General features: G+C 37.1%; 2 protein-coding genes across 3 annotated transcripts in view; one reads left to right on the forward strand and one right to left on the reverse strand.

Annotated features, from left to right (window-relative positions):
• LOC136838702 (uncharacterized) overlaps positions 1–2,456 on the forward strand; it is a 4,004-nt gene extending 1,548 nt beyond the window's left edge. Inside the window, exons 4-6 of the mRNA XM_067104105.1 lie at positions 187–469; positions 667–840; positions 1,338–2,456. Of these exons, the coding sequence (XP_066960206.1) occupies positions 187–469; positions 667–840; positions 1,338–1,589 (709 nt within the window). The 3' untranslated portion in view covers positions 1,590–2,456. The remainder of the gene's footprint in view (positions 1–186; positions 470–666; positions 841–1,337) is intronic.
• Positions 2,457–2,817: 361 nt separating this feature from the next.
• Positions 2,818–22,500, reverse strand: part of LOC136838703 (hematopoietic prostaglandin D synthase-like) — a 25,682-nt gene continuing 5,999 nt past the window's right edge. For both annotated transcript variants that reach the window (XM_067104106.1, XM_067104107.1), the window contains exons 2-5: positions 7,499–7,647; positions 6,881–7,064; positions 5,422–5,551; positions 2,818–3,656 (exon numbers count right to left, since the gene is read on the reverse strand). In XM_067104106.1, the coding sequence (XP_066960207.1) occupies positions 3,492–3,656; positions 5,422–5,551; positions 6,881–7,064; positions 7,499–7,631 (612 nt within the window). In that variant the 5' untranslated portion in view covers positions 7,632–7,647 and the 3' untranslated portion in view covers positions 2,818–3,491. The remainder of the gene's footprint in view (positions 3,657–5,421; positions 5,552–6,880; positions 7,065–7,498; positions 7,648–22,500) is intronic.

A 22,500-nucleotide genomic window follows, 5' to 3' on the forward strand; every position in this document is an offset into this window, starting at 1 on the left:
TTCGGTAAATTTCTTGAGCTGTCTCACCTGTACTCCATCATATAATACACCCATTTCTGTACTGATCGGTCAAAAAATTTAATTAATAAACAATATCCCAGTGATGAGCTCTTCCTCAGAATTACCACTATTTTTAACTTTTTACACAAATGCCCAAAGATTGCAGCAAATTTCGTCTTCTCTCAGGTCCATCGGCATCAGATCCATTGATTCGTCTAGGCCAGGCTTCCGGTCTGCCGGCCTGTTCGACGTAGACGTGAACAACGTCTACAAGAGAAGGAATCAGAGGCCTTTGTTCTTGGAGCTTCTGGGCACAACTGAGCACCTGACCAGCCAAGGTCAGCACTACCTGGCCAGAGGTCACTTGGCGCCCGATTCGGATTTCTTCTACACTGCTGAGCAAGATGCCACTTACTTTTATGCCAACGTTGTTCCTCAGTGGCAAGACTTCAACAACGGCAACTGGAAGGTAGGGCTTCTTCTTGTATTTTGCAGCAGAATAAAGCTGCACACAGTTTTGTTCCCTGAGCGATGACATTTTCCTTTTGGTTCTTGCCAGAAATCATTGTTATATTTACTTCGGATACTGTAAATACAGCCGTAAAACCTGCAATTACAATTGCCTGTATTTATCTCCTAAAAGTTACTGTTCAATCCAACCAACAGAGACTAGAGTTTGCCGTAAGAGAGTTGGCTGAGAGACAGCAAGCCACCCTAGACGTCTGGACTGGCAGCTACGGAGTTTTGCAGATGCCTGATGCCAATAACAACGCCGTTGACATGTTCTTAGGGCTGACTGAAGGAAAGACACATGTGCCTGTTCCCGCAGTTCTGTGGAAGGTAAGATCTCGGATTTGTTTTTAGAAGGTACAGGAGATCTTGTCATTCATTTTTTTAAAAATTACTGAGGTCTGAATTAAAGTTTTGCGAAGAGAATTTTATGAATCAAAACTTTGTTTGGGAAATTTTCATACACACACACACACACATATATATATATATATATATATATATATATATATATATATATATATATATATATATATATATATATATATATATATATATATATATATATATATGTGTGTGTGTGTGTGTGTGTGTGTGTGTGTGTGTGTGTGTGTGTGTACATTGCAGTTTCTTTGTCATTTACTGAGTCCGAAACCGAACTCTCTTAAGTCGGTGTCTATAATAATAATAATAATAATAATAATAATAATAATAATAATAATAATAAACAACTCCTCTTCCTGGACAATTCACAACCTTTCCCTTATAATAATAATAATAATAATAATAATAATAATAATAATAATAATAATAACTCCTCTTCCCAGGTAATTCACAACCCTTCTACCAGGCGCGCCGTGGCCATAGTCGGAGTCAACGACGTTCGAGGTCAAGGCTTCTCGGATGACATCAGTATGATGGACCCACCTTGCTACGACGTCTGTGACCAACTGACCTGGATCGACTGGGATACCCAGGAAGTGAGGAGAGGCCGTACCTTCTGCTGCCAAGTGTCTGACCTCAAGGAAATAATACCCAGCTTACCTAACATTGGAAGCGTTCAATTGCTGACCAATTGAGAGGGAAGGAGGAAATAGTGGTGTTTCTCGAGATATTGTTAGGTGGAATAGTGTTGGTTCACATGACATTGATGAGGGAATAGTGTTGGTTCTCGTAACACCATTAAGGGAATAGTGTTGGTTTTCATAGCATTGTTTGGGGAATATTGTTGTTTCTCATAATACTGAAAGAATTGTTGTTTCTCATAACATTGTTTAGAGGAATAGTCGTGTTTCTCATAATACTGGGGGAGAGTGTTGTTTCTCACAGCATTTTTTAGGGAATAGTATTGTTTCTCATAACACAGTTCAGGGAAATGTTGTTTCTCATAACATTGTTTAGAGGAATAGTGTTGTTTCTCATAACACTGCTCAGGAAATGTTATTTCTCATAACATTGTTTAGAGGAATAGTGTTGTTTCTCATAACAATGTTCAGGGAAATGTTGTTTCTCATAACACTGTTTAGAGGAATAATGTTGTTTCTCAAAACACTATTCAGGGAAATGTTGTTTCTCATAAAATTGCTTAGAGTAATAGTGTTGTTTCTCATAACACAGTCACAACTAACAAGAACCATTCAAAATGTAAGAATCTGAAAAAAAAGATTATTTATCTAAGTTATTTCTATAACTACTGACAACTGTTGTATGGCTTGTCAGTACTTACATAAACAACTCAGCTAACAAATAAACGTTTGCATTATCTTTGCTTTAACTTGTCAATTATTATGCTGATAATCTAGTCATATCTGTGATATGTTGTCTGTTTACCTATTTATTGACCGTTTTTACGTCTATTTATTATTTCATACAATTGTCATATTTATTAATTAAATAACTAATTAAACCATTACTTCACTTGTGAATAAATTGATTTAGATTTAAAAGTAATTATTAATATGTCCTCTCCACTGCTCATGTTTTATATGACATGTATATACACTATATATACATATATATGTATATATAGACCTAGTATAGTGTGGATTACTAATATTTTGTCAAAAGCAGGCGCATTTGAATAATTACTACCTGCTATCTAATGGAATTACAGTGTCACAAAAAATAAATAATCCTAAAAGCAATTGCAATTTTCGTTTGACGGAAATTTCATATCCTAAGTCAAACATCCCCGATAATTACACTCTGGTTGAAAGTAACGAAGAAAATTTACACCTCAGAAATACATTGAGTATTTTGGTTGTCTGAAGTTCAAGTTGCACGGAGAAAGATCAATAAGACTAAACCTTTGGGTGTTCACCACTTTATTATGTGAAAAGACACTCTCAGCTGACAAGACGACAGGATATATTAAACGCTTTTCATGTTTTACGCTCAGTCGATACTTTTTTACATATTACATTTCTCTGTTCGTTTACTTCGAAGTGTTGGTATTTTTTTTTATAGTTCGTGACGTCATCATTTTCTCAGCCTACACTTCGAAAGGATTCATTAAAGGATTCTTCACGTTTTTTAAAGATATTTCAGAATTAAATACTTCAATTTTGTGTGCGTCTGTGTTGACAGCGACACGAGACAACAAACAAGAATGAAAAAAAGTGAGCATTTCCGCGAAGGTGGTACAAACGACAGGAAGTATTGTGCATCAGCAATACAGTTAAAAAAATTGGTGATAATTTTATGCTCCCGTCACAAGAATATAGGATATGCAAATATACAATAAGTAAGACTCTTTAAGCACAATAATGTTTTATGGAATCAGAGAGAGGGGGGTTGGGGAGGGAGAGAGAGCGATTTAAAGTTGGACAAAAAAGACGGTTAAGCTGCGTTTTTAAAAGACACTTCACGGCGCCAAATCTCGACTGAGCAAGAGAACAACCTGCCTCTAATATATCAGCGTTCGGTCTCAAAGGACACAGCATCTTACACTAAGGGAGATCTACAACCAGGAGGCTCCTCCTTTAGAAGGAAGTCTCAGGCCTGTTGTCGATCCACTCCTTGATGGCGGGAAGCTCGCACACCTTTTCCACGAGGCTGGCCACGTTCGGATAATGCTCCAAGCAGTCGGGAAACTGGGCCAGAATCTGACTGAGGCTTCGGCCTATTGCGACGTCGGCCCAAGTCATCTGAAACGCACATAGGAGAAAGTCTTAGTCCAGATCGAAAAGTAATTTTCGATTATCTAATGTGGCTGACGTTCCTTTCGATAGTTTCAATCGGTAAATGTGACTATAAGACCACAGTGCTGCTGCTGCAATTATGTGACTACTTACTATTTGTTTCAGTTGTGAAACTGCTATACACCACAAATATCAAGGTTTAGTACCAACGTTTCCCTAGACCTTGAATAATACTAGCGTGGAGTCTTAATAGCGCAAAGTTTACTGCCGGTTTAATTCGTCACTAAAGGTAACACTTCTTCGCTTTTAAGGAATTGTTTTGAATTGATTCTTTACTAAATTGTGAAAAATGTCAAAATAACGCATAGGTCCTTGGCTTTGTTTCTTTTTTTCCTCATGCATTTAATATACTGATGACGGCATGCATCGGTCACCTTAGAGAAAGTTACATTTTTGAAAGTGGGTCTGAGTGATGGAGAACCAAAATCCCTAATCTAAACGAGATTTGAAGAATGGAATTATACAGTTCTTGTTTAATTTGGACAAAAGTAAAAGAGATATTACAATGCACTGCTTTGCAATAGTTTTTTTTAGGTTTTCATAATCTGTCGAGTTGTCTAATGACATACATCCTCAAGTAAAGAAGCTATTGCATTCTCTAAGGAAAAACCTAGACTGGGCCAAGGTCTCGAACCAAAACTGTGAAAAATAACCATACTGTATTCTTAACAAGGCCTCTGACCTATTTTGGGCATATTGAGAAAAAAAAGGGTAATTTTATTTTTCAGCGTAATACATTTTTTAAAGTCAATAGGCTACGTCAAAGCTTGATTCTTTTAACAGTTTTTTTTTTTTTTGGTCTCCTGTAACTGCTATTGTATAATACATTTCAATTTTTTCGTTTCAAAGCTGTTAAACAAATTTAAGATTAAATTTGAGAAGGCAGTCCAGCTCGGCAGTTTTAAATTACTGTGAAGATTTCGTGTGGATATTAATCATAAACACGACACTACTCAAGTATACTGTCCTTTTTTTCATTATTTGTCTTCATGTATTTATTGCATGTCTATTTTATTCCGTATACTACAAATGGTATTTTGCTGTTTGTTCGAACTGTTAATGTACGGTTGGTTGGCAATGTCATTAAACTGTTATTATGTGAATATTATCTAGATATACGTGGCAGTAATTCGTGTATATCATTGTTTACCGATTTATATTGCATGTTCCATTATTAATGGTGTTTGTATCGTATATTTCACAGTGCAATGTTTTGTTCATGTAAATCTTAAATTTTCTAATTCGTTCTTGTTCATCATTTTGATTTTAGTTTTATATATTCATTCTCCTAACTCACAATGTACTAATTATTCTGTAGCGTTCGCTGCTTCCCTTAGAATGCAGGCACCTTTCTCCTTTCTTTTGTTTTCATTCCAGCCACAGCAGCAATCAACGTGAGTAACCAGTGTCTCTCATAATCAATAAGGCAATACATCCCCTGCTTAAGACTAAATAATAGATTCTAGAAAGAGCCTGTCAGGGTGCTTGGCTCTGTTATTCAACAGACCACGTACCATTCGTCTACTAATATGCGCTCCATTATTCGACGAGTACGGACAGAATTGTAACATCATTTTAGATAAAAGAAAAGAGTTCTAGATGACTCAAATATAGAGTAAGAAACGTCTTTTTAAGATGATTATACCTGTGAGTTGCTACAGTATGGTTGCTTAATTTTTAGTAGCATACAACTCGGATCAGGTCAACTTACGTCGTCCGTGATGAACCACTCTTTGTCTTCCAAGCGATGGTTGAGTCTCTTCATAAAAGGTTCCATATGGTTGGGGAAGAATTCCTCCTCAAACAACCTCTGCTTTTCATCATCGTCCTCTACTTTGAACCTACGAAAAAAAAAAAAACGGATGTTAGACCTAGCATGGCTCTCCTGGGCTCTCCTATCCATATACTTACTTTACAATCTGTTGTATAATAAAGACGTTTCAGTTAAAAATTCCCAGTTAATGGGGTCGTTTAATGACGTAGCAGCTTCGTAAAGTTGACAATCTTCCGTTTTCTTAATTTCATCTTTATTCTGACATTGGCATGTTACCCTATTTCCTGCTGCGAATTGTAATGCACAGTTTTTTTCTAACAAAAGTAGAATATGACGAACTAAGTAAAAGATGCAGTACTGACTGTGATTTCGGAATTTACAAGTAAACTCTTCTTCACACTGTCACACAGTCCAAAGGAGTCAATACCCGTGAGATTCCAAACGGTACGACAACAATGACTGAGCAAGGTTTATCTGTATACCTTTAAGCATCAAGCCTGACATTAAATCTTTGAATTCCTTAATATCTGTTATACTTCCTCGTAAGAAAATTATGATGCCCGCAAAATTATGGAAAGATTTTGTGTATGTGAGAAACACAAACACCCATCTCCACACAAAGGGAGTTCATTCACTTAGCAACTAGCAAGATGGAGCGTTCTATTATTTTACAAAGTGAATCGTAACTTTCTGGTGTTTGCAAAGCCCAGTTTTGGTGCGTTCCAAGACACTCAAAGAGGCTGTCGTCTATCAAATCAACAAGATACAAGCTAATCAGCTTTGTATTAAGTGCATAAACTAGGAAACTTGTTAATTAATACCGAATCGGATTAATCAGGCTCAGAGATCTAAAACAATGTCCCACCTTTTATTTTTAACGAAGAGGGAATTTTGTAAAAAAAAAAAAATCTTCGTGTCATCACGATCACGTGAAATCGCTTTTGCTACAATAAAATAACTTCTCCCCAGGAAAAACCAATGAATAGTAAAAAGACATTGATTTATAACGAACTGACAGCCACCCCGGGCCCCCGCCCTCGCCACGCCACCAACGTTAGACCTATACACACACATCACTATCAGTCCCGTAGGGGTGTAGTGCCGTCAGTGCGCCTCACGCGGTGCACTGTAGGCATTACTTTTAGGTTCTTTGCAGCGTCCCTTCGTCCCCTAGCTGCAACCCCTTTCATTCCTTTTACTGCACCTCCTCCAGTCATATTCCCTTCAATTCCATCTTATTCTCCACCCTCTCCTAACAGTTGTTTCATACCTTTCTATTTTCAATTTTCTTTTCACCGTTGAATGACCTCATAGGTCCCAGCGTTTGACCTAAATTCCATATCCCATTAATACTGTCAAGCCAAGTACTAAGAGAGCAATCCTCGGGGATACTCACATAAGAGTCATATACTGATGCATCATCTCTGAGCAAGTATCCACCAGGGCATCGCAATAGGCTGCGTCTAAGTTGTCCTCGGGGACGAGACCTGCTTCCTTGGCTACATAGCGAGCAATGGCCACCGACTGCACCAGGGGCTTGCCGTCAACCATCAGGACTGGAAGCTTCCCCCCTGGGATATCTGGAAGGAAGTGAATAGGATAGAAAACTTGCGAAGTACCAGTTGGTGAATGCGAACCCGAGAGCTACTTTTTTTTTTAATGAATGAATGAAAGCACGTTGAAGAATGCTTGATGCATCTTCTACCGAAAAGTCTATGTAGCCTACTCTACTTTTGAATCATATGGAAATAAATATTAACTGATATATCCATTTTGTTACATTACTCGGGACAAGATAAAATATTCTTAATCTCTTTGCACCTTTCAACAGTCTAAAACTAAGGCAGAAATAGCATACCTCCCGTTACGAGTGACAAATTCTCAGTCTATATACGTGCTGAAACTACACAATTCAGTCATAATTATATTTGAAATACAAGATAACTCGTACTTTGAAAAGATGCATCTTTAGTAAAAGGCTCAAGATTAGAAGACGAAAAAAGCAGGCCATTACCTGGTTTCCTCTCCGGCCATTCCTCCATCTCAATGCGTTCATCGTTGTATTCGATGCCAGCGTGGGCAAAGAGCCACCTTATCAGCTCCCCGCGCCCTTGGGCGTTGAAGTACATGAGGGTATATTCGGGCATTGTAGAGCAGATGTTCCTGTTGGCGAAAGTGCAAAAATTAACTCGTTAGAGGCCTATGGAGATGCTAAACCTGCTATGGCGAAAGTCTATAGGCCTGCTGTGCAAGGCTGCGTCTATAAAGTTTTGTAGCTGTGTACCTTGAACTTTTATAAGATGTGTCTATGATGAGAGTTCTGTGTGATGGTTAATTGCAAGTTGAAAATAAAATTTAAAAAGATAATGTCTTTAACAAATTCATTTATTCGAAACATAAAAGTCGGTGACGTGATCAGCGAGTCGTGTTGATTTCATGATATATATATATATATATATATATATATATATATATATATATATATATATATATATATATATATATATATATATATATATATATATATATACACACACACACACACACACGAAAACTTGCGATACATAAGTAAACCAGACAGTCTGACAACTCCTCCCTGGCATCCTATTTTTAATTTTCTGTTTTATGATAATGATAAACGATAATGAGGAGGTTGAGATCTATAAAGTAAAATGTGAAGGAAACTTTTTCTGCGTCTCCCATCGTGCGAGAGATGTAAAGATACTTGTTTCTAAAATGACAAGACATGGGAGGAAGGTTACATAATCAAAATAACGCTTCGGAACTACTGGTCAACAAAACATAGAATGGGGAAGGCGAGCAATCACGGATTGTCTCATTTATTCAGAAATATATAACAGAAAATACCTTTTCAGCATATTTGGCCTTTGCGTTAAGTTCTAACATTTTTGACCGAAGGCGTTCTTCTCAAACCTTAGGCTATATATTGTCGTTATGTATAACTCATGAAAATATTTGCAAACGAGGAATGCGTAGTCCTGCTCTTACTTTGATCACGAAAGTCCAATTTAGATTCCACATAAAAAAGAAAACATGCGACCCTACACATACCAAGTTGGAGTTCGAATTCTACTTCTGATCAGAATAGGTTAAAGAATCTTGATAAGTAGCTGATATCTGGTCTAAGGAAGTCTCAGCGCGGGGACTTTAGCTATTCAGTAATTACACGTCTTAAGTCGCTGCACTGAAATGAACACGAGACGGTACATATTGATTATGCAGAAGCAGCGATGTTTAAAATCAAAAGGCTGTGTTTATGTGTGTGTGCCTGTATGTGATAATTTTTTAAAGATCTTTGCGCCTAGAGTTGGTTGGTTGGCATAGACTAAGCCACCTTATGCCAGCACTAGCCCTAACTAAGGTGCTGAAGGATAGAGGACTACTGGTAGTGTATCAGCATCTTAAACGGTATTTCGATGATATAACAATGCGTCACAGATAGTAATACTTCGAGCTCGTAAGGTAACAAATTTCACAAACATAATGAAATGCAAGTTTCCGTGTATAGTAGCTTAGTAATTATAACATCACAACACGTAGGATTTCATTTGCCAACTGGCGGAAACGTCAGTAGAAGCAAATCACACGACCGATAATTGTGTATGGAACAATTTGTTGTTCAGCTCCCTTTTCATCTTCCTTCCAGTCCGTTCGAACTAAAAAAGACCACTTTTAAATACCGCACAGTTAAAAGATGGTCTTGTGCTAAACTGCTCTCTCGTGGTTGAAAAATGTTGTTTAGAAAGTGGAAACCTCGTACTGACAGAAAAACCTCCGTGTTCCAAAATTGTGTCCCAGCCAACGAAAACTGGCCCCTACGTATCGTAGACCACACTTCGAACCGGTATATAAATAAACGTCACAAGAATTTAGGTCATCAGGAAGGGTATGCGGTTCCCTCAACAGTAATACAGCGGTACATAGGTTAGTAAGAACCAGTTGCAACCTAATTTAAGGAAATTCGTGTTTATGCATTTCCTGTACCTTTCCTGGACCTTAGGTTATAGCTACTATGCAAAAGGTTAGGTAATCTGAATCCTTATTAGCACGTACTACTGCAGAATAACCGCATGCGATGTCACTTGGGGGAGTCTCGCGGGGTCTTGCCCCCTTGGCCTGGTCAGGGCATGGCGCCTTAGGCTAGGTTAGGTTAGGTTAGGTCTCTGATATTAGGAAATAAAGAGCGCAACACTTTTGCACGTTTACCCACAATTTTAGACATTTAAAAATATTTTTTTATTAATATGACACACATAAATCGTTGTGAAAAATATAGGCTATCATTGTTGCCAGATTAATCGAAGAAAATGCAATTGAAGACCGCGTGTTAAATGTTCCCGTTAGCGTGTAATATGATAATACCGTCAAAATAATAATGCCGCGTTATTTAGGTCTTTCTTCAACTCAAAACCTTTGTTTAATATCACAGTTAATACGAGGCAGCAAACAGAATGCCGAGCTGTGCTTGCGCTTAGTTATGCTAGATTCCTTTGCGTTCGAGCGCGAGATGGCAACTCAGTGGTTCATTCTCCGTCTTATACAATAAGTTAACGATTTTATTGAATTACGATACTCGGCTGAAGCGGAGAAACAACTTCCCTTTCCAATTTTCACCTTCGACGTACAGGCTTTTGTACTGCTGGCCTTCATTTTATGCAATTCGACAAGAGATAATTACGAAACTGAAACGAATAAACAGTTTTCCCATGTGCCAACTTGATGAAATATTGCAAATGAATACAATTGCCTTTTTTTAACGTTACACTTAGACAGTTAAGTAGGCCATTATTCTCTCTTTACTTGTCTGTCTTCAAAATTATGTATTACACTTTTTTTTACTTTGCCCTTTGTAAGATATATAGTTCCTACCCCGCAAGAAAATATGTCTAAAATACTTGAGTTGCAAGAAGATTGCACGTTTGAATACCACTGTATACACTAATACTTTAGATTCAGGGCCCTTGATATATTGGGTAGTGCCTCTCATAAAAGAACGAACGCTAAAGCCTTCTGCACTGTATTTTGATGGGCTGATAACTGTTCAAAACTAACCTAGTACTAGCGTTTGTAGCCTAAATGGATTTCAACGGCCCCCATCTCCCTTGTTCTAGAAATGTTACGTTCTTCGATTCAAAAGTGAAAATCGATAAAGATTTATGCCCTCAATGCCGATGAACGATGGAAACTAATCTGCTGCTCATTCTGGAAAGCCTTTTTCATGATTTACAAAGTAATGTGGCCTACTTTATAACGATCGCTTCGAGTAGGCTCTCGATAATTTAAACACTTTTACGTCACAGCGTAACTCAAAATCTTCCCGATGGTATTGAATATTCGTTATGGCACGCTTGTATCATCAAATCTTATTTACTGTGAGTCATTGCATTGTTATGGTAACCACAAACTTATAGTTTTCGACCATATTCAGTAGTGCATCAGTGCTGCTCGATTTCAAATTCATTATCAAATAGATATTAAGTAATTCATTATCTCATAATGAATTCATCATTCATTATCAAACAGACTCAATATTAATGCCTTGTTAGTTAGTTAAATTTTAGCCATTTTGGAATGGTCATGTAAGGTTTAGGTACCAATACTAAGTTTAGAAGTAAATGTTGAGTCTTTACTTCAAGATTTAAGTCCTAGCCACAAAGAATGCTGCAGATTAAAAGATTATCCAATAAATTAAACAGTTATCCATGTTCAACCCCGGTACGCTCCTCTAAGGTCTCATTGCTTGGTCAATTTACAAACATTGACGCTGAGAATAATGAAAATTATTCAACTGTGAAACCTATAATGAAGTACTAGCCATTCCTAGTTGCTGTTGATTTCAAGCTTGAATTATAGCCTTTATATGACCTTCTATTGCCTGTTTGGAGGGGCCGTTATTACAAAGACAGTTATATTGTTTCAGAAAACGTAGGAAACTCCGTATTGGATGAGGTCTTTCTTTATCTCTATATCGCCTGACGCCATCAATATTTGATTTATTCAGATTGGTGGAAGAAGTTTCATGGCTTGCTCAATGTGTGTAGACGTGAGTGTTTGCTTGCCAGTGCATGAGGGGCCAAGAGTATGGCCATGACATTTTGGTGGTATTTATTAATGGTTAAACAGAAGTATAAGCTCTAGCTCTAGCAATCAGAAAGTGGATAGACCTCTTACATGGTTTCATTCTCTCTTTCTCCACTTTGCGATCATGTCCCTGAGTACTTATATATAAAGAATGCTTGTGTGTTGGAGTTGCTTACATTTCTTCGTGACTCGTATTTCTCATGTCTCCTTTTATTTTCTCTGTTTGATGAGCTCTGGTAAAGTATCCAGACATAATGAAATTGCTTATTACTTTGCCTTAAGTCGATATGTTATTCGTATTTATTCGGTAACCAGTTTTATCCAGAGGAATTGAGCTGTATATCGATGTTGGAAGCCAGCCATAATCATATTTCACGCCTAACATGAACAACTATCGATTACATCATTACATTAGCATACACTTAGGAAGAAGAGAGGTGATATCTTATCTTTGTTCAACTTCGCCTTACCTGTGTTCAAGTTCCCTGAGTCATTCACAGCTAAAAAAAGAAAAGCTTTGAGCTTTGAATTCGTAACACGATAATGACATAGACGCGAAAATGAGTGGTGTTCGAATTTCATTTTATGACCAAAAAAAAAAAAAAAACTCGACTGAGCTTTACTGACCTAGTGAATAAACTACGGTTTATTCATCAGGTGGAATTGATATTACTCATAATGGAAGTTTCATTGCTCAATGTTTTTGTTAGAGAAGGACAACTCACGAAACATTACATGTAGCGGTAACCATGTAGTACTATAAAAATTAGCCGAGACCGTTCTTGCCCACTGCCCAGCTTGCGGTGTGTGTGTGTGTGTATAGGCTTCTGTGAGATACGCACTGAACCACAGGCAGATATTTTTTTTTTTTTTTTTTTTTTTAGCAAGAGCGTTCGGAAACCATAAACCTCCGCCAAGGCTGAGCTATCGGCCCACTCTACCACCCATAAAAATGCTCCTGTCTAGCATAAACTTTGATCACGTGATCCCAGTTACTTGAACAATCTCTGGTCAGACGCTCGTCAATTTTCAAACTAAACTTATGTAATAACCAGATGCCTTAAGAAACCAGCCATTAAACCTATGGCGATAAGGCCGCACATATATTAGCGCTGGTGAAATACTCGTCAAATGAGCTTAAAAAAAAAAAGTGTAGTGTCTATTTCTTGACAGATAACGTTAGAGAGAATCTTGAAGTTATTTTTTCAATGCTATGACACATTTTTTATTTTACTCTTAGGTAGTAAATATGAAGAGAAGTAATGATTACTTCAGTTGTTTTGAGTGTGCTTTTATGTTCATGATATCGGTATGCAAATACTCAGGCACACGCGCACACAAACGTTATATATATATATATATATATATATATATATATATATATATATATATATATATATATATATATATATATATATTATATACACACACATATATATAATGTTGTGTGTGTGTATACGCATGCTGTTATATTTTTTCATTCCAAAGGCGACAGCTGTTTCAGCCCCTAATCAGTGATCTTCCTCAGTGCTACACTAGACTTACAGTGGAACTACTAAGGGATTCAAAGGCAATGAAACACGGTTTTTCGGCGACAACTTTTTATCAAAGCATCCGATAAAGGTGAAAGTCGGCAAGTGTAAGTTCGATAGCTTTGATATTTATAGAGTAAAATGAAGGTGCCGATGCCGGAACCGAGAAAATCACAGACAAGGATCCTAAAACCATTCGTGACGTTAACAAAATACATCATGAGGCTCCGCCCATCCACCAGGTAGGCAGTAAGTCAGCGACGGTTTTGAAGGTGAATTCGACAATGACCAGCAGGATATGGAATTGTCTCCGTGGTTGCAAGGCTGCATTTGTGCTACAGCTTGCCACTTTGTATACAAGCGAGAAGACCCGTGACAAGAATTACTGTAACGTAAATAGGTAATTATTTCTATAGTGGGTAATAGTTACCTGGCAACAGTCATCTATTGCTGCAGCAAATAGAAGGCTGTACTTTCGAAACCTGAGGTAGCCTAAAACAAAACGGATTGTCTTTCTGTATTCCAGCCCTGAATAGATGTAGATCTAACAAATGAGCTATAGACTGGTTCATTATGTGGACGAATACCATACTTTGAATTATTTGTAAAGTAGAAACAATACGAATACCAAGAAAATGGAAGCATTCCCAGGTAACAACTTAGTCCCAACATCTGCTGTGGAAGTTGCGATGAAACCTCCACAAAATAATAATAATAATAATAATAATAATAATAATAATAATAATAATAATAATATTGAGAATGATAATGCAATCAAGGTGACGGTGACAAAATCCTGCTCACCATCATAGATATCGCTGAAGCCTAGGATGGGTACCAACATTAATTAGTGAATATATCATCAGCAAGTGGGCAGAGCCACAGTGAAGAGACGTTTTCCTCATACGTAAACTTCTCTTCACTGTGGATGGAGCCTCATCACGTCATAGGTTAACGTCACAATTGTGATCAAAACCTTTACCTGGGATTTTGATGGCTCTGGCGCTGGAAACACACTTTTACTCTGATAAGTACCAGAACTGTCGTGAAAAAATTGGATCCGTTTTTTCTCATCAATCTTTCACAACGTTCAGGATAGCAAGGGGGAGTGGTAAGCAGGCGGCTGAGTTCTTGGTTCACTTTTTTCTGTAAACATGTTTGATTATTATTTGTGTCCGGCGAATCGCCTGTGTTGTCTGTGTCAGGAGTGTCAGAGAGGCTCTTTTTTATATGTATAATTCAAGTACCTCCTTTAGTAAAATTACCTATGTATAAATTTTGAAAGGGAACCGAGGTGACGACGAGGCATGTAGAGGGACAATATTCTCAAGGGTATCGCTTTGAAGTAACCTGAGCACTGTCCACGTCGTCGCTTCCCCAGCTAAATTGTCCGTTTTGTAACAAGAGCCGGTTCTTTTGGTATGCTAGTTTGATCCTCTACATTTTTGAAATCCGAGGTGTAATCCAGTTAATATTTGGTTAAAGTGTAGCCTGACTGTTCGAAAATAAATTTTGTGCAAAATTGTAGCTTTTAGAAACATGTTTTTCTGAGCTATAAGGTTTTTTGTATAGCCTTCAGCATTGTGTCTGGTACCCGACCGTGTGGTCCTTAAGGGTGTGCGTTAAGTTTCATGTATGTTGAATTTTAAATAGTCTGTTTTTTTTTTTAAATAAAATGGTAAAACCCTGCCTGATCTTGATGGACCTTCGCCTCTATGTTTGCTGGTAGTGCCCTTCAGGCCTGACCATCCCAGTCCCATACCATCAGGGACTTAGAACCCTCCCAGTCTTGGGGAAAAATTCGCGACAAGAGCTGTTGAACTTAGGTACTAAATAATACTTGTAAAAATTAGGTAGGATTATAAAATATACACTTGCCAACTTTCACCTTTATCCGATGCTTTGATAAAAAGGTGTTGCCGGAAAACCGTGTTTCATCGGCTCTGAATCCCTTGGGTATATTCTAATGCATGGCAGAATACGGCCAAGGAAAAATAATAAAAAAAAATCAAGAATCCTTTTCTGTGAAATTTCTTGGCAATTTTACTTAGTAGCGAAGTTTGTGTTAAATCTTTAAAATTTCTTTTTCAGACTAATTTTTTCAATAACATTTAGCCGCATTCTGCTGTTTATTAGAATGTAGTTTCACGTTGAGTCTAGCGTAGACCTGATGAAGGCCACTGAATAATGGTTGAAACAATTGTCCGCTTTTGAATGTATAAATAAAGTAGTCTTATTTGCCCCTTCAGGAATTTTTTTCCTTGAAGTAAGGAAGAAGAAAATTAAAGATTGTACCAGGAAAACAAATATATATATATATATATATATATATCTATATATATATATATATATATATATATATATATATATATATATATATATATATACATACATACAGACATACATACATATATATAAATATATGTTTATATATATATATATATATATATATATATATATATATATATATATATAATTTGTTTATATAGAGTACATATATATATATAGATTATATATGTGTATGATATATATGTATGTATGTATGTATATATATACATATACTGTATATATGTATATATATATATATATATATATATATATATATATATATATAAATATATATATATATCCATGTGTGTGATTGAAGGAATATTTTCAGTAGTTCATTAAGTCCTTCGTGTCCCAATCTTCAGTCTGGAGTGATAAAGCGAGAAAGAAAAATTGAACCAGTGAAAATTTGTGACGAATTCGCGTGACTCTGACTTCCCGAGATACCTAGTTGAGGTTAATGAACGTATTTTCTTGCAATATACATTCCACGTTTATCAGGGGTTTCGTGCCAATCCTCTCTACTTTGTTACGCCCTCCTCTTTTATCACGTACCTCCTCCTCCTTATTAGTGAACAGCGAGAATAGCTTTCTTCTTATGTAGGTAGGTAGGTATATATTTTAAATATTAGTATATATATATATATATATATATATATATATATATATATATATATATATATATATATATATATATATAATTATATATATATAATTATATATATCTCTATTGTATATCTAGTATATATATAAATATTTTTTTATAATTTTGTATAGATGTGTGTATGTACTGTATACAGTATGTATATATATATATATATATATATATATATATATATATATATATATATATATATATATATATACTGTATATATATGTATATTATTTATATATATATTGTATATATAATAAACATATATATAACATACATATATGTATATATATATATATATATATATATATATATATATATATATATATATATATATATATATATATATATATATATATATATATAACACAGTCCATACATCTCAATTTTATCGATCTTCTGTCACCAGCGACAGCCCCAAGTTCGATCTAACGGGGAGAAGCGATCTTAGGCACGTACTGTAGTCTGGAAAAACCATTGTGCCCTCGCTTTACCAGTGGTGAATCGACTGTGGTGGGCCAACACCCTTTGGTGACTTATCTTTTGAGGGTGCAGTAGGCATATACTGAGGACAGTATATCTGTTTGTGGAACCTTACGACAGCAATAGAGAAGAGGCAAAGCACAAAAGCAAAAGTAAGCGGCTCAAACGTGGCAGTTGGAGCCGTTTGAGAGGGAAATCCTATCTACTTCTACTACTACTGTTATTACTACTACTACTAATAATAATAATAATGGCATCGTGAATTTGAAGAGCCGTTTAAGAGGCAGATCCCGTATACTACCACCACTGCTACTAGTCGCATCTTGAATTTATAGGAGCCTTTTCAAAGACAGATCCCGTCTACTAATACTTTTACTAGTTACATCGCGAATTTACGGGGGCCGCTCAAAGGCAGATCCGGTCTTCTACCACTATTGCTGCTTAAAAGTAATTCCAAGACAACAGTAAAACCTGCGCTTAACAATTAAAATGATTTACGCGCAATCCGGGTTCGTTACTGCTTCCGTTCCTGGATTAAATCAATTTTTATAATGGAAGAAGTTTCACTTCATGACTTCCCTTGTGCAGAAGTATCTATGAATATTTCATGACGTCGTATCTCACTGGCATGATGTATTTCACTGGAATGACATCATCGATCGAAAGTAACAAAGCCGCGGATCGTGAAAAGGACAAGAAATGAAGAGGAGAAAAGGTACTGTTTGTGGCGCATTCTGCTAACTCCATTTTTTAGCTTTCTCGAGGAATTTGAGAACGTTTTTTAAAAAAATCATGGAGGACTTATATCATTAACTTTTGCAACATTAGTTTTTAGAATTTATAATTGTATATATATATATATATATATATATATATATATATATATATATATATATATATGTGTGTGTGTGTGTGTGTGTGCGTATATATATATATATATATATATATATATATATATATATATATATATATATATATATATATATTATACATATATATCACATACACACATATATATATATACATATATGTACACATATATAAGAGTATATGGTGTGTATGTATATTATATACATATATAATTTTTCCTCAATTTTTTCAAAATATACGAATTAATTCCGTTTGCTGCGTCTGTGAAACATGACTGCTGGTCGTGTTTATTTGAAAATTTTTAATTACGCTTATATACATTATACATACATATAAGTATATTATATGTATATATACTTTCCAATACACTGGGTAAATAAAATCCTGGCCGTGATAAGCGACTGTTTAAATATTCAATATTTTTGTTAAAAGAAATTGACCTTTGCAATGTAGCACATTCGTAATCACATTACTAGTCTTGTAGCACATTGTAAGCACAAGACAAATATAGAATGGAATACAATATACAATTTAGGCCAATGGCCAAGCTCTGGGACCTATACGGTCATTCAGAGCTGAAGCGGAAATTGAGCGTAAAAAGGTTTGGAAGGTATAACAGAAGGAAAACCTCGCAGTTGCACTATGAAACAATTTTTAGAAGAGGGTGGAAAATGAGGTAGAAGAAAGAGAATATGAACAGAGGTACAGTAAAAGGAGTGAAAGAGGTAGCTAGGAGCAGTTCTTCATTGGAATGGTGGCTAGAGCTCTCGGCTAGCACGCTGCTGGCCCAGCGTTCGAGTCTCCGGTTGGCCAATGAAGAATTAGAGGAATTCATTTCTGGTGATAGAAATTCATTTCTCGTCATAATGTGGTTCGGATTCCACAATAAGCTGTAGGTCCCATTGCTAAATAACCAATTGGTTCTTAGCCACGTAAAATAAGTCTAATCCTTCGGGCCAGCCCTAGGAGAGCTGTTAATCAGCTCAGTGGTCTGGTTAAACTAAGATATACTTAACTTCTTTTTTTGCAGCTAGGGGCGGAAGGGACGCTGTAAAGAACCTTTGGTTAAAAGTCAAGTATATCTTAGTTTAACCAGACCACTGAGCTGATTAATAATCCCTACAGTGCAGCTCGAGAGGTGCACTGACGCAATTACGTCACACGAGGTAGGAAGAATTGGCAAAGTTTAGCGTATATTTCTGAACTCTCCGTAGTGGGGGTTAGCGCCGTCAGTGCACCTCGCGCGGTGCATGTAGGCATTACTCAAGGTTCTTTGCAGTGCCCCTTCGGCCCCTAGCTGCAACCCCTTTCATTCCTTTTACTCTACCTCCGTTCGTGTTCTTTCTTCCATCTTGCTATCCACCCTCTCCTAACAGTTGTTTCACAGTGCAACTTCGAGGGTTTCCTTCTGTTATACCTTTCTACTCTCAATTTCCTTTTCAGCGTTTATTGACCTCATATGTCCCAGCGCTTGGTCTTAATGCTGTATTCAATTCCCGTATATCGGGACTAATGTCATTTCAGCTTCTGGGTACAACTATTTCTGTCAGTCTGCACCGTAGCCATTTCTACGGTGTTTCATAGGTGTCTTGGTCAGCTGATCAGTGCCATATTCACATGTGTTGTAAATGTCACTCTTTTCATCATCATTGAAGAGTCTTTAATAAATAAGGTGTCTGTAGTCAGTTTTATTACCTGCAAAGAAATATCGTCAGTTTGTAAAATTTTTGTACTGGGAGACAATTGTCTAGCATCGTTTTTTTTTTTTTTTTTTTTTTGGTGAGTAATATTAGTTTGATTCTTTGTTGCCAATAATTGCCCCTTTTTTGCTTTGTTATGCGATCGACAAAGCCAAAATCTTTCTGGAGGAGAGCCTTTTTAGTGGGGCAGTATTTTGTACATTAATTCTTAATGCCTTGTGAATTATTTACTATTTTTATCATATTTCTAGACTTGATATTCCTCTACGTCCTTGTTTTGAAAATTTTTATTTTTCAATGTTGCCATTTTGTGTGTAATGATAAGTGTTGCTGATATATTGTACGTGATTTCAATACCTTTAAGGCATCCTGTCCTAGTCTGAGAATTCAAGAAGTCACTCAATAATACTGATGAATGACTGGTTCTAAAGTAAAAGAAGTTTAAAGAGTGACTGAAGAGATGTTTGGTTTTGCAAGTACAAAATTCTAATTCTAAATGGTGATGAATTCAGTAGAACTATTACTCAGCGCTGAAAATCCATGCACTCTTCTTTTTCTGACTTAGCAGTTTATACTTGGAATACTAGGCAAGCTGCTTTTGCAAACAGTGTCATTTTCTAGCATCATGTTCAGTACTACTCCGTTTTCTAGGAATTTTGTCTTGTCTACAACTAAAATGAGGAATAGTTTGCCTAGCGCAGTTGTGGGGTGTTCCGACCTCCAAATGTTTAAGCGGGGAGTAAATTCATTCCTGCTCTCTGCTGCTGCTGCTGAATTCAGGTGTATCGGTTTTATTTTGTTTCCTCATATTTATTAGTGTATATCGCCTTTTCCTGTTACTTGTCTCGCTCTCTGCAGGCTGATTTCCCTATGGAGCCCTCTTGGGTTTATAGTCTGTTGGCTCTGCCCATAAGGGCTTTCTTCAACTGGAGATTTAGAGAAAGAGAATGAACACGTGGAAAAAAAATGTTTAATCCAAAAGCATTTGCAACAGAGTGGACTAGACCAACGCTTACGATACTCTTGAGAATTGAGGTTGAAAGAAGTATACGATTTTATAGCTCGTGTTCTTAAGTAATTTTGTGACCATATCTTCTTATGAGAAGAGAAGACTATTAGTAGAATAGAACAGGATATAGAATTTAAGCCAGACAAGCATTGGAACCTTTGAGGTCATTCAGCGCTGAAAGGTAAATTGAGAGTAAAAAAGACTGAAAGGTGTAACAGGAGGAAAACCTCGAAGTTGCACTGCGAAACAATTGTTAGAGAGGGTGGAAAGTCAGATGGAAGAAAGAGAATATGAACGGAGATACAGTAAAAGGAACGAAAGAGGTTGCAGCTAGGGACCGAAGGGACGCTGCAGAGACCCTTAAGTAATGCCTGCAGTGCACCACATGAGGTGCACTGACAGCATCACCTCCCTACTTGGAAGAGGATTAGTAGTCCCTGGCATTTTGAAGTAATTTTCATTCCTTTAACTTTATTGGTGAGTTTAAGTTTCTGTGTGCTGTATTCCTACAGGTTTGCTCTTTATTTTCTCTTGTCATTTTTTCCCAAGGTTCCTGCAATTGGCATTTCTCCCTCTGTTTTAAATCGACATATTTCTGCCTCTCTCGTATCGAAAATGTTTCGCCATGTTGAATTTTTTATGCATAACCTTTAACGACGCTTTCAGCTACACTAGAGAGAGAATCTTCTCCCTCATAATAGGTTGCTGGCTTGTATGGACTCACACACTCTCTCTCTCTCTCTCTCTCTCTCTCTCTCTCTCTCTCTCTCTCTCTCTCTCTCTCTCTCTCTCTCTCTCTCCTTCGTTCTTGAGACTGCCTTACTTGTCAGAACTTGAGAGAGGCTTCTGTCAGGCATCCATATAGCATATTTTGCGTATTCTATCCAAATGGATTAAATTCTGTGCAGTTGGAGCGCAGAAATTTACGGTTTTTTAGATACAATAAATTTATGATAGAAGACTCCTAAAAGATCAGCTCTTCCGTCGCATTAAGGAGCAGTGACGTAAATGCCCTCTTCGAGCATTATTGGAACCCACAAGTGACCTTTAGAAAAACGTCGTTTGGTCAGTCTAAATGTTTTATATTTCTGTTGACCAATATAGCAGACGATAATCTTAAAATACTAGCTCACACAGAGGAACATTTCCCCGTGACTGTGCCATACTGTACAATACAACGTAATGAATACATTACATTTTGTACTCGAAATTTACTCAGGACTTGTTCAAGACTTCAGTTGTACCATTTGAAAACAAGGATTTCATTGTGTGACCCTTCATGAGAGAGAATTCCAACATTTTTTGCTATAAGCATTTATTGTATGTTATAAATGTAGACTGTTCATTATGATAGCCCTGCATGACAGACAAGACTAAACAGAGAGAGAGAGAGAGAACAGTTTGCTCTTCATTCCCGAAGAGAGAGAGAGAGCTGTCTACTTATTCCCAAAGAGAGAGAGAGAGAGAGAGGGCTGTCTGCTCCTTATTCCCAAAGAAAGAGAGAGACCTGCTTGCTCCCGATTCCCAAAGAGAGAAAGAGAGAGAGAAAAAACTGTCTGTTCCTTATTCCCAAAGATAGAGAAAGAGATAGACCCGTCTGCTCCTTATTTCTAAAGAGAGACAGAGAGATAGAAAGTAAGAGAGGGAGAGAGACTTGTCTGCTCCTTATTCCCAAAGAGAGAGAGAGAACTGTCTGCTCCTTATTCCCAAAGAGAGAGAGAGAGAGAGAGAACTCTCTGCTCCTTATTCCCAAAGAGAGAGAGAGAGACCTGTCTGTTCCTTATTCCCAAAGAGAGAGAGAGAACTGTCTGCTCCATATTCCAAAAGAGAGAGAGAGAGAGAGCTGTCTGCTCCTTATTCCCAGAGAGAGAGAAAGAACCGTCTGCTCCCTATTCCCAAAGAGAGAGAGAAGCTTGTCTGCTTATTCCCACAGAGAGAGAGAGAGAGAGAGAGCTGTCTGCTCCCTATTCCCAAAGAGAACGAGGGAAACCTGTCTGCCTCTTATTCCCAAAGAGAGAGAGAGAGAGAAACCTGTCTGCTCCTTATTCCCAAAGAGAGAGAGAGGGGAGAAACCTGTCTGCTCCTTATTGCCACAGAGAGAGATGGAGAGAGAGAGAGAACTGTCTGCTCCCTATTCCCACAGAGAGAGAGAGAGAGAGCCGTCTGCTCCCTATTCCCAAAGAGAGAGAGAAAGAACTGTCTGCTCCTTATTCCCAAAGAGAGAGAGGGAAACCTGTCTGCTCCTTATTCCCAAAGAGAGAGCGAGAGCGCCTGCTCCTTATTCCCAAAAAGAGAGAGAAAGAACTGTCTGCTCCTTATTCCCAAAGAGAGAGGGAGAG

The sequence above is a fragment of the Macrobrachium rosenbergii genome, chromosome 5 (assembly GCF_040412425.1).
Source record: "Macrobrachium rosenbergii isolate ZJJX-2024 chromosome 5, ASM4041242v1, whole genome shotgun sequence".
In the NCBI taxonomy this organism is placed as follows: domain Eukaryota; kingdom Metazoa; phylum Arthropoda; class Malacostraca; order Decapoda; family Palaemonidae; genus Macrobrachium; species Macrobrachium rosenbergii.